The sequence below is a fragment of the Crocuta crocuta genome, unplaced genomic scaffold (assembly GCF_008692635.1).
Source record: "Crocuta crocuta isolate KB4526 unplaced genomic scaffold, BGI_CrCroc_1.0 scaffold422, whole genome shotgun sequence".
Classification (NCBI taxonomy): Eukaryota; Metazoa; Chordata; class Mammalia; order Carnivora; family Hyaenidae; genus Crocuta; species Crocuta crocuta.
The window spans coordinates 879,542-895,100 of record NW_027529554.1 but is presented as its reverse complement, the minus strand read 5'-3'; the positions used below and the strand labels follow the sequence as shown (position 1 = coordinate 895,100).

Here is a 15,559-nt window from a genome sequence, read left to right as displayed (position 1 = left end):
TTCAACGTTTATTATGGAAAAATGCTAAACTACTGTTACATAAACCTGAAGTTTGATATTTAAATTTGAAGTCCTAGTTCCTTTTCAACATGTGGACATAAGGTGGTGCTACAGATCAGAAAAATTCTTCATAATCCAAAGATCAGGAAATAAAATATGGAAGCATACTCTTGAAGTTTTTATATGAGGCCTAATTTTGAAAAGCTCTTCTCTGCTGATTGCTGAACATCCAGAATAAAGTTTTGAAAGTAATTTTTATTGAAATTTTAATTTTTAAATACGAAACATACTTTTTTTGCAGATTATCCGGGTTTTGAGCACATTTCATTGAGTGAAATAGATTAATATTTCTTCTGGTTTTTCTTTTACTTGTTATCTTAAAATTTTTAATGTTTATTTATTTATTTTTGAGAGAGTGTGTGCATAAGTGGGGGAAAGGCAGGGAGAGAGAGAGAGAGAGAGAGAGAGGAGAGAGGAGAGAGAGAATCCCAAGCAGGCTCCATGCTGTCAGCACAGAGCCTGATGTGAAGCTCAAACTCATCAACCCTGAGATCATGACCTGAGCTGAAATCAAGAGTCAGACGCTTAACCGACTGAACCACCCAGGTGCCCTATATTCATTATCTTAAAGAAGAATGCACACATATACATCTATGTGTGAGGTTTCTTCAGTATAAAACCAGAACCAAAAGCAACATAAGTATGAAAATGAAATGAGGAATTCTGAGATCTTTTCTAAATAGCATGATTATAAACAGGATATTTAAACCCAGCAGTTCAAGTATGATATGATTTAGTCACAAAGTTGACCTAAATATCAGGTAAACATAACCTGGGCCATTATGGAGTCTTGGAGTATATATTAAAATGCTAAACTGATGGTAATAAAACATGTCAGATACTACCTGAGGCCAAAAGAAAACTCAACTTACATGGCAGATGTGAAAATGGGATTAAATCCCGTAAACAACATGCTCTGGGGTATCAAACCACCACGACTCGCTCTCTTAGTTGGAGATTCAATTTGCACACATATGGAAGAAAGTTCTTCACAGTCTAGCATGTGGCAGAAGAAGTCATAGCTCAAATGCTCTAGTTTCTTTGGGAATAAGTATTTGAGATTTTTCTGGAATGGCTTCTAGAACTTCTAAAAAAAAGTTCCCTGGTAGTCTTGGGCTAACAGCTAAATAATTTCCTGAAGAGGAATTAGATGTAAGCCCTGGAACAGCATTGGTTTCCACAGAAGTGGGAAGGAAGAGATATGTCAAAACAAGTTAGTGAATTAAATACTGGGGATTAAATTTTTTCTTACAGCTTCTGAAGGTGATGGTACTTCTTGAAGCCGTCAGGAGGAAGCTTTCTTATTAAGTTCCACCGAAGTGACCTGAAATAAATGTAAATTTTGGTTCTTAAAGTTTTTTCCTTTACTTTTAAACTACAAGTAATACAATAAATTTAAAATAAAATAATTATAAGCTTTATTTACTTTAGCACCAGCTTTCAGAAAACATTTTATTTCATGATGTTACTTTCATATCCATAGTACCATTTGAATTGGATCTAACTGTTAATTTCATATTATTAAAGATATTTACCTTTTCTTAAATTTAGATTACTACATTGTAATTCTGACAAAACACAAAAATAATTAAACGGGGAAAATAATTTTCAGTCACATTTTCCTTTTCCCTTTTTATTTAATAAACATTAGGTTTATAATCTCAGTTTTAAAGTGACAATAAAATAGTGTTTTCTGTAAAGCACATTCAAGTACTTAAGTAATTTTATATTCTTCAATTTCATTGTTCACATCCACTACCTTTGTTGTGTGTGTGTGTGTGTGTGTTGTGTTGTTTTGTTTCTAATTCCTTTTAAAATTAGTTATGAAGGAAACTGTCAGTTAGGAAGTATAATTGAACTGTCTTTATTCAATAAGTGATTTCATTTCAGTTTCTAGTAAATTGTATAGAAAACTTTCCCCTTGTATCACAATTTGATATGCAGCTTGACACAAACTATATCCACATAATTGTGGTTGTACTGGAATGACCTAAACCTTTAACTTTTTAAGGAAAAGCAATGTAAGGTAGTAGGAACAAAATTTAAGAAGGAAAAAATCAAACCAAACAGAACAAAACCCAAACCATTACAACTGGAGTCCCTTGCGTGTATCATGAATCATACATAATCTTTCCTTGTCAGTGTCTTTAACTGTGAAAGCACAGATTTGGACTAGATGACCTGTAATAATATGATGCAATTATTATTACCATCTTTATATAATACAATGGAGCAGACGAATGTCTGGAGGTTAACCGTTGTGGGATAAACACTTGGAGAAACTTGATCCACATAAATGACTCAGGTTACAATAGTATCGTATAGTAGGGCACTACCAATGTTAGTTGTTATGTTGGTTTTGGACCAGTGTTGCTTAAACTTGGCAATGACATCTTCTTAAAGAAAAATAGTTTCTCAGACTCCCCAGGACATAATTTTGGAATCTAATTTGAGAAATGGTATTTCTGGAGTCTAGGAATCCATGTATTTTCAATGGAGGTATTATTGCCCCAAGGTATGAAAATTGGTTCTACAGGAATGAAAAAAATCTTATCTTTTTAAATGGATGAAGAACAGGTATACATAAACAGATATATAGTATATATGTAGTATTAGAATTTTACAGGAGGGAAAAACAGAAAAACAATGTCTAAAAAGGCTTGGGGGGGCAGTAATGAAAGAGAAAAAAAATTAAGAAACACTGTTCTAGAATACAAACCCCAGTCACTTAGTAAGTTTTTAATGAATGAGTGCCAAAGGTTGATCAACTACTAATCCTCTCTTGAAACAGTCTTAGCTGCCCCAGGCTATCACTAAATGTCCTTTCATTCCTTATGTTAGCTAATTGTGAATCCTCTTTCTACTAATCATTCTCCCTTGGCTTGGATCTTCAATTCTGCTTTACATCCTATTTAAATGTTTGTGTTGTATGAAAATAAACTGTTGAATATTTGAGTTTGATTTAAAAATATTGACAAAAGCTTAGTGTGTTTTCAAAAATGTGTTCATTCATTCATTCATTCATTTGCTCAATAAACATATGATGAATGCCTTCCATTTGCACTTTTTTGTTTTTTTGTTTTTTTTTATGTTTTATTTATTTCTAGGAGAGAGAGAGAGAGACAGCATGAGCAGGGGAGGGTCAGAGAGAGAGGGAGTCACAGACTGAAACAGGTTCCAGGCTCTGAGCTGGCAGTCAGCACAGAGCCCGACGCGGGGCTCGAACCCATGAACCGCGGAATCATGACCTAAGCGAAAGTCGGACGCTTAACCGACTAAGCCACCCAGGCGCCCCTCCATTTGCACTTTGGAAGAAGTAATATCTCTGCTCTTAAGAGCTTATACTCTATTGGGGTGACAAAGAACATATTTTATCTACAAGTAGAGATTTTTCTTTGGACAATAACTTCAGTCTTCTAGCCCAAGTCTAAAAAGGCCATCAGCTTTTTTATTTTTATTATATGTATTTTGTTATAAATTCATTTCAAAAACTGTTTAGAGCTTATGATACTCTGTTAGGAACTTCGGAGGATATAGAGAATAAATTTTGTAGGCCCTCATGAAGTTGATGGCATTTTCCTTTTTTCTGATAGATTAGGAGCCCAACCACAATAGTACAAGGAAAAACGTTAGATGCGCTTAAAGGAGACACAGGTGAGTTTCAATGAGAGAATAAAAGAGGAAGAGGCTAATTCACCTGAGTGGGAAAGTTACTCTGGAGGGAAGAAAAGCTCACTTAAGGACTCCTAAATATTGTCTGTAAGGAAGTTGGTCTTTTATTAATGGTACCTAGGTTTTATAGGCTACATCTTTCTAAGTGATGTCAAATATTTTTACAAATAGCATTCTCGATATTATCATAATACCCTCTTGAAATGGGAACGGGTAGGTGTTATTGCTCTCATGGAATAGGTCAACCCCCAATTTTTTAACATAATAAATTCTTGAGTTTTAAAATGTAATATTCCAAGTTTGACTCTTCACAAAGTAAAGTGTATGTGTGTAAGAGAAACTGCTTAGTTTAATTATTGTTGTCAAAGCTAGCTGCGGTTTTGATAAAGAAAGCTCTTACAATTGATTATGTGGTTTAGTGATTAAATTCCAGCATCTTATAGTCAGCTCTCTTGCAGTCAAAATTAATGTTTAGGAAGCTAGAACAATGCATAAATAACCATGTTTATCTCTTTGTCTCTTCTGTTCATTATACTTATGTGAAATGTCTTAAAAATCCCAACTTCAATAAACATATACACTTTTAAATGTTTATTTATCTTTGAGAGGAAGAGAGAAGAGTGTGAGTGGGGGAGGGGCAGAGAGAGAGGGAGACACAGAACCTGAAGCAGCCCAAAGCCTGATACAGGGCTCCAACTCACGAACCCAGAGGTCATGAGCTGAGCCGAAGTCAGACACTTAACTGACTGAGCCACCCAGGTGTCCCCCCAACTTCAACAAATATTACTTCGATTATTGTTTCTTTAAGACTTATACATGATTTAGTACATTTCTGACATTTCTCTATGAGAGTTCCAATTCAAAATATGGAATGAACTTGGTAATAAAATTTGATATTTACTCTTTTAATGTATTTGCTATAAAGCCTAACATTCCTTTCTCTGTGGAATTGAATAAAGACTGGAGTGAGGTATGATGCTGAGTCAGCTTTCTGCAGAAAAAAGTAGAAATGAGGAACTTGATTCAAGCTGCTCAATCCAAGACACAAGAAAATACATTTTTTTAACAAAACAAGAAAGAAAGTGTTATAGACATAAACTCCTGAGCTTTATTTCTACATCTCCAAATGCCTGTTGAAATTTTCTACTGAGTGACCTGTTAACCTCAAGTTGAAAAAGTCATCTAAAATTGGAGTCCTAATCTTAGCCACTTAACTGTCACCAAGTGTCTCCATTCTTGGATCACTCTATTTACTCAGGAGGGAAACTCTGACCTCATCTTGGACTCTTCCTTCTCTCTCACTGTCATGTAGTCAGTCATTCACAAAGAGCAGATCCCAGTTTTTTTCTCTGTACCAAGGGTTAAAAACTGGTGGCCCACAGGATTGCACACACCTCTTTCTGAACGTTTGTGTGAATATATGTATGAATATATGTATTGAGTCAACAGTTTTTTACTCAAATTTGTATCAGAATGCCTTTAGGTATTCTTTAGGGGTACACACTTTCTGGTTAATCATTGCCTGTCTTCTTCCATCCCTCCAGTTCTGCCCATCTCTTCCTTTCGTACGCAAAGTTTAGTTAAGTTGCAGAAGAACAGATTCAAATCTTACTTGTAGGAAAGTGAAAAGTGAGACTGGCTGTATCAGGGTATTCTTTGATTTTCTGCTAATTTGATACAAGGAGTGGGGGTGATCCATGTTTTTCCTTTGAAAATAGGATGAAATCATCATCAATTTTTATACCGAACAGGTATAGTCATGATTTAAAGCATGGCAACTCTCCACGGGATCTCAGGCTAAGACTAATTACTGGGAGAAAGAGTGACAGTGAGTTGAGGATAATTCAGGTGGGATTATCACCTACCTTGGAAAACAAGTCTTTGTGGTGTAACCAGCCTGATATTCTTAGCTTATTACCAATTTGAATAAACTCTTCAGGTCACTGTTCATTGAGTAAACCCTCCCAGATTCTGTTAATTTGATGGTACCACTCTCTACAGGAACTCTGAGCTCTCGCTCTCCCCATCTCTTATACCTCAACTATATGGGTTGCTGTGTTATGTGGTTTGATGAAGGCAGGACTTGCCCATATTTGTAAACTTAAGAATTACTTCGATTTTGTCTTCATATACTCAAAAGTCAGAGCCATAGGCACTAAAACAAAAAACTCAGCAAAAATATTGGATGAAACTACTCATCCTCCACTGATTGCTTTTTAAAAGTTTCAGCCAAATGTGTGTGACTGTGTTGCTAAAGTTTGTTGAATTCGAATCATTACTGGGTCAACAAACTACTTTTTGTGAAGATATTTTTATATACATAAGTTTGAGTTACTTGGGAAAAAACCAACAGCAACACCTGTCAGTCAAATGTGATTCAGAAGAGTTAGATTTTAAATGTGAAGTTCTAGGAATATTTTATCCAGTTTTTGTTATTGTTTTCTTTTTTTTTTGTTTGTTTACAGATAGGAATGTTTCTAACAAAGTCTGAAAGAGCTCTTTCAATAAATGTCCATTTGTGTAAAAAGAAAATTCTATATCATAGGTTAACTGGCAGCCTTTTTACTAGCACATAAATGATGACATTTTTTGTTTAGGTAAAATGTGGAAACAGTAAATAATAGGATTATTATGAGGGATTAAATAAAGTAATATATAGATAAATCTAGAGTAGGGCCTAGCATTTACTAAATGTACAATAAATATCAGCAATCGTTATAATTGACAGAGAACAATGACACCATCTTTGAATAAAAATGCATTAATAATGACACGGCCTTAAGTATGATACAATTTTCCACGTGCTATTCTGGCTGTTCGGTTGAAGCCATTCTTTTCTACTTACATTTCAGTCACATTTGAAGAAACTGATGGAACAGCTCGTAAATTGGTCTCATCACAGTCAACCTCTAAACCTCGGCAAAGACATTGCATGGGCACAGAACCGACCACTGAGTAAGGAATGGGGGTAGTGAGGGACCAAGGAAAGGAGGGTGATGAAAAGAAAGAAATGAAAAGCTATGAGAAAATTATTTAGTACACAAGTATGTCCTGTTTTACCTAAGCAATTTGGGCACTGCTTTAAATGAAGTTTACAAAGTTCGCTTTTAATTTAATGTTAAAATGATGCTAGAACATTAAAATGAAAAAACTTACAATTTACCAACTCATTTTTTTTAAATAGCATACTACTCTTCTCCAGTTGCTGCAAAAATCAATGAAATCATCTGCTTTTACGCACATAAGGAGAGCGGTTATGTCTAGGGGTCGCATGACTGGCAGTTTGTGATGAATGTCCATATTAAAGCTGCTACTTAAGAATAAACTATTTATCTGGGTGTCTGGGTGGCTCAGTAAAGGTGAGCCTCGACTTTGACTAAGGTCATGATCTTACTGTTCATGAGTTTGAGCCCCCAACTGGGCTCGCTGCTGTCAGTACAGAGCCTGCTTTGGATTCTCTGTCCCTCTCTCTCTCTGCCCCTCCCTCAATCATGCTTGCCTGCTCTCTCTCTCTCTCTCTCAAAAGTAAATAAAACATTAAAAAATAATAAAGCATTTATCAATAACATAAACCCTTAATGGAAGATTAAGTCATTTTTAACTAGCAAGAAAGAGGAGAACTAAACATGAACTATAGTGTTGGCAGAATTCTTTTTCCCCCCCCTGGAAAATTCAGGAGTTCTTTAAAGGATTTTTTATGATCTTCTTTTGGATTACATAGGGATGTAAGGATGTCTAAAATGTCATTTATGGGAGTGAACTTTTTTAAAAAAATGTTTTATTTATTTTTGAGAGAGAGAGAGAGAGAGAACAAGTGGGGGAGGGACAGAGAGAGAAGGGGACCGAGGATCCAAAGTGGGCTGCATGCTGACATCAGCAAGCCCGATGTGAGGTTTAAACCCACCAACTGTGAGATCATGACCTGAGCTGTGAGGTCATGACCTGAGCCAAAGTTGGACATTTAGCCAATTGAGCCAGCCAGGTGCCCTTGGAGTGAATTTTTTTATGCATAGCCAGCCATTACATTCTCACTGCTGCCATTGGGAAGAGGGAGAGTTGAATGTATCCCTTTGGCCATCTTGTGGGGCTGTGGTGATGGTCTTAAAGATGTGATCTCATAGTTCTAACGTCTGTTGAGGCTTGTAATGATGTGTTCATATAGCTCAGTAGGAGAATGGGAATAGTTGTTTAATGAGAACAATGAGGAGTGTTTCCCCTCTACATTTACTTTGAAACCCTAACCTATACGGTAGAGGTTACAGACCCTTAAAGTCCAGGGGACTGGCAAAATAGGTGTGGGTCTTGTCCAAATGTCCCAGTGGAACAGCTTCTCCTGTTGCCATATTAGGGTAAGAACACGTGTAGCCAAGCCAACCAACTTTCTCAAAGAAGCCAGAAATACAGTGTCATATATAGGTACTTATGTACCTATTAACAAAAATGATAATAGCCGACTCAAAATATTTTAAAACATCACAGAATGAACAAAACTTTCTATGAGAATTTTCTGCTTGTGGGCTTCCAGTTTTTGACCTTTACTGTAAAGCCTCCAGAGAGTAGAAAAATGTCTTAATGGCAAAGTAGAGATTTCCATGACAAAGCTGGTGGATGACTTTGACCTAGTATATGTCCCTTTGCTCAGCTATGGGATGACAGGTGTTCGGCCTCTCCTCCCAAATAACTCTGCAGACTATTTTATAGGATTAAACGAGATCAAAATCATAACTTAGGTTTTGTGTTTTTTGTAAACAGTCTCCACCAAGAACTTTTAAACACTTTTATGGCTGTAGGTAACCATTTTAGCCATGGATCTCTAGAAATGGATTCTGTCTCCAAGTTAAAGCCATGTCTAACGTGAGTGTTGTGGGGAAGGAAGGGTGTGGGTTGGGAAAGAAGATGAAGGTTCTAAGGGTGAGAGTAGGAAGGGTGAAAATGGAGGCAGTGAAACTAGCATTACTTTCAGTGTGTTTTTTCTGTTTATATTGACAGAGTTAAGATAATTCATATATGTTCACTACAGAGTAACCTGTAATAGGGAAAAATGAAAAAAAACCACTGAAATATCCAAAAATAAAAGAATGATTAAGCAAATTATAACACTTAAAATATACTATATAGTATATTCAAAGAGATTATAACAGCATGGATACCTGATTATGCTAAAATGCTAACTGAAAATATGATAAAAATGATTTACACAGGAAATTTCAACTATACTAAAATTAAAAAAGAAAAAAAAAAGGTGAGTAATGCACCAGCAAGTTAGTGCTGGTAGCCTCTGAGTGGTGAAATTATGGCTGAGTAAACAGTTCTTTCTAAATCTCTGCACTTTCCAAATCCCTCAAATTTAAACTTTAATAATGTATTGGTTAATGATAGACATGTTTTCCATAATCTTGTTCTTGAGAAGGTGGCTTTATAAATGTGAATTCCTCAGATTCCTTCACTCAGGCAAAAATTATTATAAGCCATTCTGTTTAATTTCCAATAAATCCTTATAATACTCTAAGGTAAATAAAGTGGTACATTAGGAACTTTAAGTATTACCCCCAAGCTTTACACTACACTTTCCATTTCATTTTATATTAGTTTTATGCTTGGAAAAGACATTCAATTATTTATTACCATGCCTTCCTGAACTGTCTTTAAAGAACTCGAATTAAAAATTGTATATTTGTTCTTTCCTAAGAACTGATAAAATTTTTTTTGGATATATCATTTACTGTGTAGCTCCATTCTTTCCATGCAGTTATACTTAGGACACATTTCTCCCAGAGTTCAGGATTAGGCAAAGAGTTATCTCTCTTGCTAACTTGACCTGTTTTTCCCCCATTTGTTTGTTTTCGCCTTATAAGCCAGGCTATAAAAGTGTGTAACCCATTATTTTCCTTCATTAGCCTGATGACTACAAAATTCAGAACTAAGTTTTGAAGACAGTTACTGAACTTTTCTCATTAAGGATTTCCTTATATAAGTTTTCTTCCCATTCTCTTTATCATTCACTGTTGAATTTTTGTCTTAAATGTTGCATGAATGGCTTAAGTCTGTTAGTAGCCATATTTTTGTTGTAAACTGCCTAAAATCTATTTGAGGGTAAGGAGATATAAAAAGATTCAATTAAAATTTAAGAAATAAAAAGAAAAGGCTATACAATAAAACAAAAAAATAAAATCCATGTTTTGAGATAACATGGCATAATCCATTAATTTTTTTGGGGGGGGATTCTTTTGGCAGTTAAATTATACCTGTTACCTTTTTTCTTTCCCAAAACGTTTTAGCTTTTCAATGATCAAGTAATTTCATTCCTGTACAAGGAGAAAATGTGAAGCTGAGATGGATGGCTTATAATCTGTGGATTGACAGAATAGATGCATGGCCCCTTAAATTGGGGACTGTTAGTAGTTTTTGATTGATCTCATCTGAATACTGAAGACAAAAAAATTTAAACCTTTTAAAAAAAGCTATACTTTACAACTTATAATAGAACATAAAGGAAATATTATACTAAAGGATTCTCTCCACCTCCTACCCCAATTATTTAACCAAGGCTTTGCCAAGCTAGGATAAATTTTAACTCCAAGGCACACATTTACATCTGCATAATATCAGAATAAACAAAAATTATTTAAAAGAAAAAATTTATAAGATCTTTATGTTCTAAAATATTGCAGCATCAGTCCTGAGGCTATACGTTCCCACAGCCCCTCCTGTGTGTTGGAAGTTCTCAGTATGCAACTAAACATAGCAAGTTATAATTAATGAGGCTTTTTGTATTTCTAAAGTAGTTTAGACCCCAGAAGCTTTTTCACTTGCAAACATTAAAATCCAAACAGCTTCTCTGCCCTTCTATTTCTACAGTTCCCTTTGTATCAGAGTCTATAGTGATTGTGAAAGAGGGACATATAATAGCAACTCTGACTGGCAGACATTAATTTTGTTCACAACAATATCTGACATGATGTATTGCTTTCATACTTGGGAGCCCTGAATCACTTTTAAATAGAATTCTCAAATTAAGGCTACATGTCTAATAAAGTTTGCAGTTAGAAAACTATACTTAATCTTTCAAAAAATATGTTGGATTTAACTTTTAAAAACATGATGTCTTATGAACTCATGGAAAAGAGATTCAATCCCTCTGATTACTTACGGCATTCAGATGTTTGTGTCTCAAAATGGTACAAGGAAGTCATTCTGTAGTAATTGGCAAAGTATTTGTCAAATTGTATAGGCCATCCGTTGTTGTCTCCTAAAATAAAAATCAGAGAGCAGAAAATTCAAGAAAACAGAAATGTTCTGGTGTGTTGGGAAAAATAGGTCCTCTCTTTAAAACAAACAAGCGATTGTCAAACTTAGCGAGAGAAGCATCATTTGGGAGCTTGTTGACAAATGGAAATTTCTGGGCTCCCCACCTACAGGTCGTGATTTCACAAGTCTGAGGTGGGTTCCCACATCTCCGCTATGGGTGCTGTAGGTGATTCTTTGGCAACTAGTGTTTGAACCACATTTCAAGAAACAATGCTTTCTTAAGTACTGAAACACAACACCCTGTTCATAGCATATTAATTATGACTCCCTCAAGTCTTCTCTCATTTAACCTGATGTTGGAGATGTATTAACATGGATAGATGATCATGATTATTAAAGAAAAAAAGAACATGACCGGCACTATCACATTTCTTTTTTCTTTCTTTCTTTCTTTTTTTTTAAAGGGCACCATGGTGTCATGGATGGTTTTAACAGGAATTCTCTTCTGAGTGCTTACATATTTTCTCATTGATATTTTCTGAGTTTGATTTTAAGCTCTTGTATTGTTTTAAAAAACCACAAAAATTGTAAAAGTCTTTTCTTTGGTGGGGGGGAGAACAAAAGAAAATAATTTTACCTCACAAAATTACTTATGACTTTTTAGTTAATTTTAAACATAAGAGACAAGAAAGCCAAACATATGATAGAATGGACTTTGCATGGGGCGTAGGAGCAACTTCTTTGGACATCTTTGCAGACAGTATGAGCCTTCATCCTATCTTCTCTTCATCTGGGAGAGTTTCACTGTGATCCTTTCCAGAGGTTCTAAACCTTTTTCAGAATGTTGCCAAGACTCTTTAAGGATGCATAAACATATGAGAAGATGATAAAAACTATAAAATTGTCCTGTTTTTATAAATTAGTATTAAGTCTATCATAAATGCTGTTTATACTTATAAAATTAGTCTTGCTTTTAGAAATCCCACTAAATGTGAAAAATTGAATAGAAGATTATTTAAACATTGCATTTAAAATATTCTTCCTTAAAAAAAATAAAATAAAATAAAATATTCTTCCTTTAGCATGCCTCATTATTTATTTATTTATTTATTTATTTTTTTAAATAGTTTATTGTCAAATTAGTTTCCACATAATGCCTCATTATTTTTTAACACTTGTCTATTATAGAAGATTTCAAAATAGAAGTAGCAAAGTAATATAATAAGATCTCAGTTCAGAGGGAGATAAGTGATGGCTCTCAAGTTACTAACCACTGACTTCAGCATGAGATCCCAGCTGGGTACCAGTAACTAGGTGGCCAGGAATACCAGCCATTGAATATCCAGGAATCAGTTCAAGGTGCCTCTCCACCCTCTTACATCATGAGGATGATGCCTTAGAGAACCAGGAAGAAGCGGAGGAAAATTAGGAAGACTGAGGTCATACAGCCAAACAGAGACTACAAGCTATTGAATCATGGTGCATTTTGTGTAGTTTGCACCTCCTCTGTTCTAGGCTGGGTTTAGAATGCTTTCTTGTTCTTTAGAAGTTGGTAATTCAACTGTTTTCCAGATCTTGAGCAGCTAAGGTTCTTGTTACAGATAAGCTTCTACATTTGGATACATGCATATGAGACCGGAAGTTTGTAGACAGTGGTCTTACAGGTATATAGTGGGAGTTGGGGCAGATACTGCAGCCAGTCTCAGGGTTCAGTTTCACAGGTAAAGAGATTATTAGCAGTACTAGTGACAGTGACAGACTAGTGACTAGTGGCAGCAGCAGCAGATAATTCTTGATCTTGGGCTTGCAATTATGATGATTCGTTCTCCATTCCTGACTCCTCCTGCTTCTATAGGCTTTACAGTGATTCTATAAACACCTTCTTCCTTGCATGAAATCTCTTTTTTCTTAACACCCCCCTCACCCCCCACTCCAATCTAGAGTGGTTTCCGTTTCCTCTTTCCAGAGGAAATTACAGATAATGCTCTCAAGGATGGAAACATTAGATTGATGATTTGACCTGGTTAGTATTGAAGATAATGGCAATACTAATACTATTACTATTAGAGTTTCAGGGGCGCCTGGGTGGTTCTGTTGGTTAAGCATCCAACTTCAGCTCAGGCCATGATCTTGTGGTCAGTGAGTTTGAGCCCCACGATGGACTCTGTGCTGACAGCTCAGAGCCTGGAGCCTGCTTCAGATTCTGTCTCCCTCTCTCTCTGCCCTTCCCCCACTCATACTCTGTCTCTCTCAAAAAAATAAGTAAACATTAAAAAAAATTACGAAAAAAGAAAACGGGACTTTCAAAGTTTATGGCACACTGTGACAAAGAAGTTACTTCAGTTATCATTTATGTCTTCTTTCTGGCAAAGCAGTTGCTATGGTAAATCATTAGAAGGAAAATAAGTCATTTCTAGGACTGTGGAAGAGGATAGCTATGGAGATGTCCTGGGGAGATTAAAGCTGGAAAATGATGAGTCCAGGGTTTATGTTCAATCTTATCAGTTTGAAAAAGTCCAGAGAACCACAGAGCTTCCATGACCACTCTAAGATAATCTTTTATCTCTTGCAATCTCAGGATTGGTGTAATCTCAAATCTGATAGAATCTGATCCAGTGGGTTATCAAGGTTAGAGCATAAGCCAAATTCATGTTTTTCTATCTCTTTTAGGTGAACATTAGGGCACTGATTTGGAAGGAGAGAAGCCCTGCAAATTGTAATGGCACATTTGAATGTGTTGAATTTGAATACTTTAAATCCCCATCTCATGGAACCTTTCCTGTCAGCAGAAACAGCTCCCTTTCCTGTCCCATGAGGTTGACTGTAGTCTGTTGGAGATGTGCCAGTTACTTTACTTGAAGTAAATAACTTGTGAGGTCTTTTTAGGCCCCACATTTTGAGTATTCTTTGCTTCCTAGACGATTATAGCTAAAGTCAGATGCTAGCACACCCAAGAAGCCAAGCACGAGTTGGACTTAGAAAAAGAGGATCGACATACCAAAAGATTTTCCTATTTTAAATAAGCAGAAACCCAAGGAAATTGTTTGGGAACAATTTCTAAGCATATTAGACCAGGAGGAGGGACTATAACTTTGGGCACAGATAATTAATACAGGTTTCTGGATTCAGTGTGCTGGCTCAAGCAGTAGTTTGCCCGACTATTGACTGGAATCAAGACTCATTATTGCCTAAGACTAAATAAAGTCAAGAGGCAAACACTTATGGGTATTGAGTCACCAAAGGGGTAGATTATGAGGGACATGGCTCTTGTGTTGTAGAGCTGCAGTGGACCCATAGTGGATACTGTAGATTGGCTTGCTCAATCTGTTTAACAGCCCCTCCATTGGTGTGTTCCTGGAAAGTAGAGACTGCAAAGCTCACAACATTCCACATCTCCTTTACAGCCAGGATCAGGTGCTCTCACACATATTTTGGTTGGTAGAAGAAAGGTAGAGATCATTTTCCTGCTGCTAAGTCTAAAGCGGAGACACCGTGTTAAGAGGCAATTATGGCAGTGGCTCGACAATTTGGGTATCACCAGCTTTGTGGGTGTGAAAAAGCAGTTGTGTTTGTGGGAGGGGCAGCAGGGTCAGCGGTGATGGGGTGGTCTCAGTCTTTGGATTGCAGCTATGTTGATGTGTTCTTGGATTCAATGCCACCAATGGGAGCTTTGCTGACGCCCACTCTTCAAGCTTTATTGGCAATTTTGTAAGTATCTAAATTCTGTTTAACATACCTAGAATGGGTTCTGGTTTTCATATTAAACCCTGATAGGTACAGAGACCCTTTGAATTATGGGATTAAAATATGGTTTAAGTGTGGTTGGACATTTACAGCATTTTGGGAGCTCAGGTGGAATCTCATGGGTGAGAACAAAGCAGTGCGTTTCCTTCTAAACCTATGAGCTTCAGTGTAGTAGTTTAGTTTTGTGGTCTCACTACAGAAATGGTGACACTTTTCAACATTTTTCTGCATCTCCATTATGGATTCTACGGATAGGGTTAGAAGCCTTACAAAACAAATTATTCTTCTGTGCTCCAGAATTACCTATTTGTTTCCTTGGCTGTCCGGTTTGGGTTTATGGCATTGGCTTGTCTCCCTTTCCTGGTTTGGCTTGTTTGTTGATATTTTGGCAAGTTTTTACTTGAAAAAACTTGGTTCCTATCTTTAGATATAAGAAAGGAGAGTTCTGTGAGAGATTTTAGTTCTTCCATTTTAACAGAGAAATTGAATATTAGCACTTAGCTCTGACAGAACTTGTGTTTAGCAAATACCTACTATATTGTACTAGGTACTTTATCTTATCCTCATAATTCTATTTGGTCATTATTGTCATTTAATTTACAGATGGAAAAGCTGTTTCTAAGAAATTTAAGTGAAACAGATTACCAAACTTTACTAAAGGGTTAAAATAACAAAATAATTAAAAGTTTTTTTTTCTAGGCCGAATAGATGATTTATCAATATATAGTCTACTTATAGAATTTCAGCTTTTGTGTGACATTGGCTTTAAATATTTAGCTAATACCATTTATTGCTTATTTTTCTATTGTCTATTTCATTTTCATTATTGAGGCTC

General features: G+C 35.9%; 1 protein-coding gene across 7 annotated transcripts in view; it reads right to left on the bottom strand.

Annotated features, from left to right (window-relative positions):
• Positions 1 to 15,559, bottom strand: part of RXFP1 (relaxin family peptide receptor 1) — a 112,522-nt gene that overhangs the window by 44,115 nt on the left and 52,848 nt on the right. For 6 of the 7 annotated variants that reach the window (XM_077761454.1, XM_077761451.1, XM_077761452.1 and 3 more), the window contains 3 exons: positions 10,883 to 10,981; positions 6,578 to 6,683; positions 1,313 to 1,384 (listed from right to left, as the gene is read on the bottom strand). In XM_077761454.1, the coding sequence (XP_077617580.1) occupies positions 1,313 to 1,384; positions 6,578 to 6,683; positions 10,883 to 10,981 (277 nt within the window). Of the gene's footprint in view, positions 1 to 1,312; positions 1,385 to 6,577; positions 6,684 to 10,882; positions 10,982 to 15,559 lie in introns of those variants that run through there. The other variant, XM_077761455.1, reaches the window with a different exon arrangement.